This window comes from Salvelinus sp. IW2-2015, unplaced genomic scaffold (genome assembly GCF_002910315.2).
Source record: "Salvelinus sp. IW2-2015 unplaced genomic scaffold, ASM291031v2 Un_scaffold3674, whole genome shotgun sequence".
In the NCBI taxonomy this organism is placed as follows: domain Eukaryota; kingdom Metazoa; phylum Chordata; class Actinopteri; order Salmoniformes; family Salmonidae; genus Salvelinus; species Salvelinus sp. IW2-2015.
This window is the reverse complement of record NW_019944951.1, coordinates 47,543-55,299: the sequence shown is the minus strand read 5'-3', so window position 1 is coordinate 55,299 and position 7,757 is coordinate 47,543. Positions and strand designations below refer to the sequence as shown.

At 44.9% G+C, this 7,757-nt stretch overlaps 1 protein-coding gene across 1 annotated transcript in view; it reads right to left on the bottom strand.

Moving 5' to 3' along the window:
- Positions 1–3,493: 3,493 nt before the first annotated feature.
- The window catches only part of rpia (ribose 5-phosphate isomerase A (ribose 5-phosphate epimerase)), a 10,476-nt gene continuing 6,212 nt past the window's right edge, over positions 3,494–7,757 (bottom strand). Inside the window, exons 2-5 of the mRNA XM_024143139.2 lie at positions 4,361–4,421; positions 4,188–4,243; positions 3,735–3,794; positions 3,494–3,562 (exon numbers count right to left, since the gene is read on the bottom strand). Coding sequence (XP_023998907.2) covers positions 3,494–3,562; positions 3,735–3,794; positions 4,188–4,243; positions 4,361–4,421 — 246 coding nt within the window. The remainder of the gene's footprint in view (positions 3,563–3,734; positions 3,795–4,187; positions 4,244–4,360; positions 4,422–7,757) is intronic.

Genomic DNA, 7,757 nt, shown 5'->3' with positions numbered 1-7,757 from the left:
TCGGACTGAGAAGCTGGGTTGTTTGATTGCGGATCGGCCTACGATGATCCTTGTCGGATGAGACGCTGGTTGTTGAGCGGGGATCGGCCTACATGATGGTCTGACTGAGACAGCTGGTTGTTGAGCGGATCGGCTAAGATGATCCTGTGATGAGACAGCTGGTTGTTGAGCGGGGATCGGCTACAGATGATCTCCTGAATGAGACATGCGGTTGTTGAGCGGATGGCCTTACAGTGATTCTGTCGACTGAGACAGCTGGTTGTTGAGCGGATGGCCTACTGATGATCTGTCTGACTGCAGACAGCTGGTTGTTGAGCGGTCGGCTACAGATGATCTGTCTGACTGAGACAGCTGGTTGTGGAGGGATCGGCCTACAAGATGAATCTGTTGGACTGAGACAGTGTTGCTGGCACCTAGTGACGTCGATGAGACTTTGAGCGGATGGCCTACAGATGATCTGTTTCGGACTGAGACAGCTGGTTTGTGAGCGGATCGGCCTACAGATGATCTGTTCTGATGAGTACAGCTGGTTGCAGATCATCTGTAGGCCGATCCGCTCAACAACCAGCTGTCTCAGTCCGACAGATCATCTGTAGGCCGATCCGCTCAACAACCAGCTGTCTCAGTCTGACAGATCATCTGTAGGCTGATCCGCTCAACAACCAGCTGTCTCAGTCTGACAGGTCTGTAGGCTGTGTGTGTGTGTGTGTGTAGCGTGTCATAAAACAGAACTGTGATGAGGCATATATCTGGGGAAGCATCTAACATGTCTCGTGTTGAAATAATAATGTCAATAATGGTTTTAGAAATAATGGAATTATTTTTACAAATGAATAAAGATGAAAAGCTGAAATATCTTGAGTCAATAAGTAGTCAACCCTTTGTTATGGCAAACTTAAATAACGCATAGTAAGTTGCATGGACTCTCTGTGTGCAATAATACTGTTTAACATGATTTTTTAATAACTACCTCATCTCTGTACCACACATACAATTATCTCTAAGGTTCCTCAGTCAAGCAGTGAATTTAAAACAGATTCAACCACAAAGACCAGGAAYGTTTTCCACTGCCTCACAAAGGGCATCGATTGGCAGATGGGTAAAAAATTAAAGAAGCATACATTGAATATCCATTTGAGCATAAAGTTATTAATTACACTTTGAATGGTATATCAATATACCCAGTCACTATAAAGAGACAGGCGTCCTTCGTAACTCAGTTGCGGGAGAGGAAGGAAACCGCTCAGGGATTTCACCATGAGGCCAATGGTGACTTTAAAACAGTTACAGAGTTTAATGGCTGTGATAAGAGAACTGAGGATGGATCAACAACATTGTAGTTACTCCACAATACTAACCTAATTCAGAGTGAAAAGAAGGAAGCCTGTACAGAATACAAATATTACAAAACATGCATCCTGTTTGCAACAAGGCACTAAAGTCAATGCAAAAAATGTGGCAAAGAAATGAACTTTTTGTCCTGAATACAAAGGGTTATGTTTGGGGCAAAACCAATACAACACAGTGGTGGCTGCATCATGTTATGGGTATGCTTGTCATTGTTAAGGACTAGGGAGTTTTTATTAAAAAGAAATGGAGCTAAGCACAGGCAAAATCCTAGAAAACCTGGTTCAGTCTGCTTTCCACCAGACACTGGGAGATGAATTCACCTTTCAACAGGACAATAAGCTAAAACACAAGGACAAATCTACTCTGGAGTTGCTTACCAATAAGACAGTGAATCTACTTAAATCTATGGCAAGACCTGAAAATGGTTGTCTAGCAATGATTAATACCCAATTTGACAGCACTTAAAGAATTTCGACTCCCATCTGTAGTCGCTGCCAAAGACGCCTCTATGAAGCATTGCCTCGGAGGTGTGAATACTTCTGCATTTCATTTTCAATACATTTGCTAAAATCCCCTTGTCATTAAGGGGTATTGTGTGTAGATCGGTGAGAAAACATTAATCCATTTGAAATTCAGGCTGTAACAAAATGTGGAATAAGTCAAGGGGTATGAATACTTTAAGGCACTGGCCTAGATTAAAAATAGCATTACTACAATATTATTTTCACTGGCCCAAGCGGGCCACTGACGGGGATGATGGACCTGGCCTGGAGCGTCTCCAGGCCTGCAGTGGAGTCCTCCGGGGCCTGGAGCGTCTCCAGGCCTGCAGTGGAGTCCTCCGGGGCCTGGAGCGTCTCCAGGCCTGCAGTGGAGTCCTCCGGGGCCTGGAGGGTTTCCAGGCCTGCAGTGGAGTCCCCCGGGGTTTCTTTGTATTTTAACCTCTACTATACTTTAGCCAATCAAAGACCTTACATGTCTAGGCACTATGCAAAATACAGGAGAACACACCCACTGGAAGTCAGCGATGACGATGAAGTGTTTGGCACAGCCAGCTACGATTCTTCTCCTGAGTCAGACAGCTCTAGAGAAGGGATGAAAGGGAGTGAGAGAGAGGGGAGACAGAGAGACAAAGATAACTGGTGAGATGGTGATGTATGGAGCCTGGCATGGATGGCAACACGACTGGTAGTCAGGATGGCACTAGGACGTAGTCGGGATGGCAACAGGGAACTGTAGTCGGGATGCAAAGGACTGTAGTCGGGGATGGCAACAGGAACCGTAGCCGGGGATGGCAACAGGACTGTAAGTCGGGGATGGCAACAGGAACTGTAGTCGGGGAGGCAACAGGACTGTAGTCGGGATGGCAACAGGACTGTAGTCGGGGATGGCAACAGGACTGTAAGTCGGGGGATGGCAACAGGACTGTAGTCGGGGATGGCAACAAGGCTGTAGTCGGGGATGGCAACAGGACTGTAGTCGTGTAGCGGGGATGGCAACAGGACTGTAGTCGGGGATGGCAACAGGAACTGTAGTCGGGATGGCAACAACAGGACTGTAGTCGGGGATGGCAACAGGACTGTAGTCGGGATGGCAACAGGACTGTAGTCGGGGATGGCAACAGGACTGTAGTCGGGGATGGCAACAGGACTGTAGTCGGGGATGGCAACAGGACTGTAGTCGGGATGGCAACAGGACTGTAGTCGGGATGCAACAGACCTGTAGTCGGGTGGCAACAGGACTGTAGTCGGGGATGGCAAACAGGATGTAGTCGGGGTGGCAAACAGGGACTGTAGTCAGGGATGGCAAAAACAGGATCTGGGGGGTAAAAGCGGACGAGATTGGCAAACAGGACTGTAGTCGGGGATGGCAAACAGACTGTAGTCGGGGATGGCAACAGGACTGTAAGTCGGAGGATGGCAACAGGACTGTAGTTCAGGGGATGCAACAGGACTGAGCGGGTGGCAAGGACTGTAGTCGGGGATGGCAACAGGACTGTAGTCAGGGGATGGCAACAAGGACTGTAGTCAGGGATGGCAACAGGACTGTAGTCGGGGATGGCAACAGGACTGTAGTCAGGGATGGCAACAGGACTGTAGTCGGGGATAGTAACAGCCTAGAACTGTAATCCGGTAAATAGACAGTCTTACCCTCCTCCTTTGATGAGTGTGAGAGCAGCATCCACCTCGTCTGCCCCATCGATGGCCACGTCCAGCTGGGAGGGGGTTAGAGGTCAGAGAGGTAGAACACAATACTGCTGACAATAACACATTCTACAGGACAAACTTCTGATTTAACACATACTAACTCCACACGTTTCCTAAAGAATGTATCAAACTTGAGGACATGTAACACATCGTTTTAAAAGGGTTGCTAACCAACAGTACCTCTGGGTGTCTATCCAGATCAGACAGGGTTAGACCATGCTGCAGAATCAACTGACGAGCCTGGAGGACAAGATCAAATGTTTAGGGCCATCTGCCAGATTAGAGATCTCTGTAGAATACATGATACACAGCCCTTGTACCTCAAATCTCTACGCTTCTGGATATCTCCCGAATTTGGTCATTGTCTTAAAAGGCATTTTTCTTATCAATGCTATAGTAAAATTCACCACTTAACCCAACCTAAGGACCCACAGGGCCCTCCTTCCACGATATGATACTTCAGGCCAGCGTTGGGCCCTTCGCTCAGGGCTCTTACTTCGCCTCCGGCCACAAATACATTTGCACATAAATCATTCAATCTAACCCATTAAAATTGCACCACTTATATAGTTAAACATACTAAAAACTTGCTGAAGTCATTTTTTGTAACTAACTAATTATAAAAACACTCACCTGGAAGGAGGTGGGGACACACACGATGTTGAGTTTCTCCTGACGAACTCTCTCCGCTGGAACACGTTAGAGCACATCAGAGAGGCTCATCAATCAGCCCTTTGTGGATTAATAAAGGGCTACATTCTCTTGTTCTACAATCAACCGGTAGGCTAGTATTATGGTCTCCTCACCTAGTCTGTCAACAGCATACACAATGGTGGATCCACTGCCCACTCCAACCACCTGGTTGTTCTGTGATGGAAGGAAAGACNACTGCCCACTCCAACCACCTGGTTGTTCTGTGATGGAAGGAAAGACATGTAAAACAGCCACTTCACATGATCATATAGCCAGAAGATACCGACCCACCGTTACGCTTGTTTACACTGAGCTGCACTGGGGTCAGAGCGCAATCATGGTTACATTAAGACACCGTGGAACCGGCGAGATACGGGGTTGGTAAACGTACCTCAATGCAGGGATGGGATATGGAACTGTACTCCAAATGTTATCCTTTATCCACACCGATACAGCGAGAAGATTGGAAAACCTGCGGTGTCTCACAAAAACTGCCCCGAAAGATGTAGCAGAGGGAGAGAGGCTCCAGCTTAACGGCCGACGGGGGACAAGGAGAGTTCGGAAGCATTGAGCGATTCTGTTGGCGGGAGTAAAGTTGGTGAGAATGAACGGACGACGGCGAAGAACAGTAGAATGAAAAGGGTTAAAGTTGGAAATGAACAGCAGTTTATGGTCGGAGTCGGAGTGGGATTCACCAGCTYCGATGTTTATTGGGTGACTCGTTCGCAGTCTCGACGACGGTGAAAGACGAATGGTTCGAGTGACAGAGAGCCATATTCTGATTTAGTGAGTGAACAGGCTCTACAAGATATCAACGAAGGCTATGCCTTTCAGAGTAGGGCACCGGTTAAAAAGGTGCCATCTCTGGGTGTCTCAGACATAGAGGCTGTGTGGTTTTGGGATTACACGGCAGTAGTGGACACACATCGCTTGGCCCGAATGATAGACAGACAGGAAAGTATGCCTATTGGTTTTAGTGTGGCTTGATTTTTACATTTACATTTAAGTCATTTAGCAGACGCTCTTATCCAGAGCGACTTACAAATTGGAAAGTTCATACATATTCATCCTGGTCCCCCCGTGGGGAATGAACCCACAACCCTGGCGTTGCAAGCGCCATGCTCTACCAACTGAGCCACACGGGACCCCGTGTGATGATGAAGTGGTTCTCCTGAATCATGGAAAACTTGGGTGTGTGAGATACGAGGGTAATACCGTATGTACAGAAGCCGCTGCAGTGTTACAAATTGTAAAAAGTTGACAKGTGGCAAGTGTTTGACAAAAGGAATAAATATGTATTAGCTGACAAGTCAGATGAAGCATGTTGCTGTAATTGTGATGGAATCACATTCCCGGGTTCTCGGAGTGCCCTGTATGGATGAAGGAGGTCGCAGTCGCTCGGATCAGGGATATCCAGCAGGGCTCCTATGTGGAGGCAGTGGAAATAGCTGGAGAGTAGATGGTAGTGGACGTCCCACAGTCTGCAGTGCAGCCAAGCAGGAGAAGGATCCCAACACACTAGCAGTGACGAAGGTGGACTTTGTTGCYTTCATACAGCAAGTGATAAATTGCACCAAAAATTGCATCAATGTGATGGAGGCAAAAAGATTTCTGGAGCTCCAGTACTTTAGAGCAGAAATGTTTCAAAGAGCACTGAATGAAGAGGTTCCCCCCTCCCAGGTTCCTGTGGAAGGGTCTGAATAGACTGAAGGAGGAAGGGGTTCCTGAAGGAAGGGTCTTAAATCTGACTGAAGGAGTATACTTTTGTTTACTTTTTAAATAGTATATTTGTTCACATTTCCCTAATCCATATTGTTTTGCGTTTTCCCCTCATCCAATAGGTGGCGGCATGCACCTCTAACGCTGTTTGCGGACTACCTTTTCGCCCTCATGCTAGCTAGCAGTAGCCACCTCAGCCATTTTGGAATGCCAGTGTCAGCCAATCAGCTCCTTTGTTGTTCAAGGCAACGTGCCATTCRAAAATGGCTGCTGTGGCTACTGCTAGCTATCATGAGGATGAAAAGGGCAGTTTCACAGGAAAACTAGCATTATTTCTGTCTTCGATGGAGCAGTGTGGATAGGAGTACCCCATCCCTGCATCGGGCTGAAGAACGTAGCTCATGCCGTGCGCCAATGCAGCTCAGTGTAAGCGAGCATAACGGTACGGTCAGTATCTTCTGGCAATATGATAATACCACCATTTCCCATGATCARGGCACTATGAAATAACTAGAATCCAAGCAGTACATCTCTCCATAATAATGTAAAATCTTTAMAAATGTGTTCYATTCTAAATCTACTGATYTCTTGCCACAAATTCCTTACAWGAATACAATGCCAAAAAAGATGCAGCACTGTTTCTGGGTGGTCATTACAAAAGATACAATTTGAATTTATGTTTTTATTTAAACTTCTTCATATAGGTGGTTGGCAGGATAATATTTATGAATAATATAAAAAAGAAACTTCCTTAAATTTGGTTAATACGTAGTTATGCGTGTGACAACATCCAAACTTTTCCCCAACAGATATGATCAATAAAACCATTCTAATAGGGCATGACATAAGGTATAGACACAAGTGATCAGAATTCCTTATAAGTAAAAGACCCTCTATTTACAAATTGGCTCACCAGTAGGATATTATTTCAGAAAAAATGTTCTAAAAACAAATATTTTTATACAATATGTCCCGATTATTCCATATATAATATCTGTGTGGAGAAAAATGATGATTATAAATGAAGGACCATGACAAGAAAACTCTGCTTTTCACTGGAACTTTGGCAATATTATAATTAAAGCCACCAAAAGTAGAAAAGACATGAGGAATAAAGTTCCACATAGAAGTGAGTCATCTTAGGAATKATTTTATACAATTGATCTTAAAAATATTATTTAGAAGTCCAGAAAATTCAGCCCACCATACTCATAAGTGTTCAGTTTTCCTAATGTAATTTTTACAGTTTCTCCACAGAAAGTTGAAAATCATCTGGTTGCTCTTCGCTTATTTTACAGGCAAGATAATGATATGCTGCTCTATGTTAGTCTAGATTAGAGATGCCRTCAGCCTTGGTTATTAGGACTCTTCCTTTTAAAGACAAATTGTCATTATTTAACAAGGAGCTATTTAGCTTCCTGTAAGATGATATACCAAGGTTAGTATCAGGGGTAAATATTTTGATATCAATGTAAATGGCCCTATGGTCTGTGAGGGGAGTAGTACACATGTTTTTAGTAACACACTCACTATCAATACATTTGATATAGCCAAAAATCTATCTGAACTGTCTGGAACCTGTTTTGTTACTCCAAGTGAATGATCTGGTCGGTCAGAAACCTCTCTCTCTCCATATATCAGTAAGTCAACTTAAAAGCCATAAAAGGTATTAAACCCAAATTCTGATCAGTTGGCCTACCCGGGGGCCATCTATCAGTTGAATATCTATTGTCATGTTAAATCCCCTACTATCAATAATAACTAATTGGGAAATTTAATAATGAAGTATAC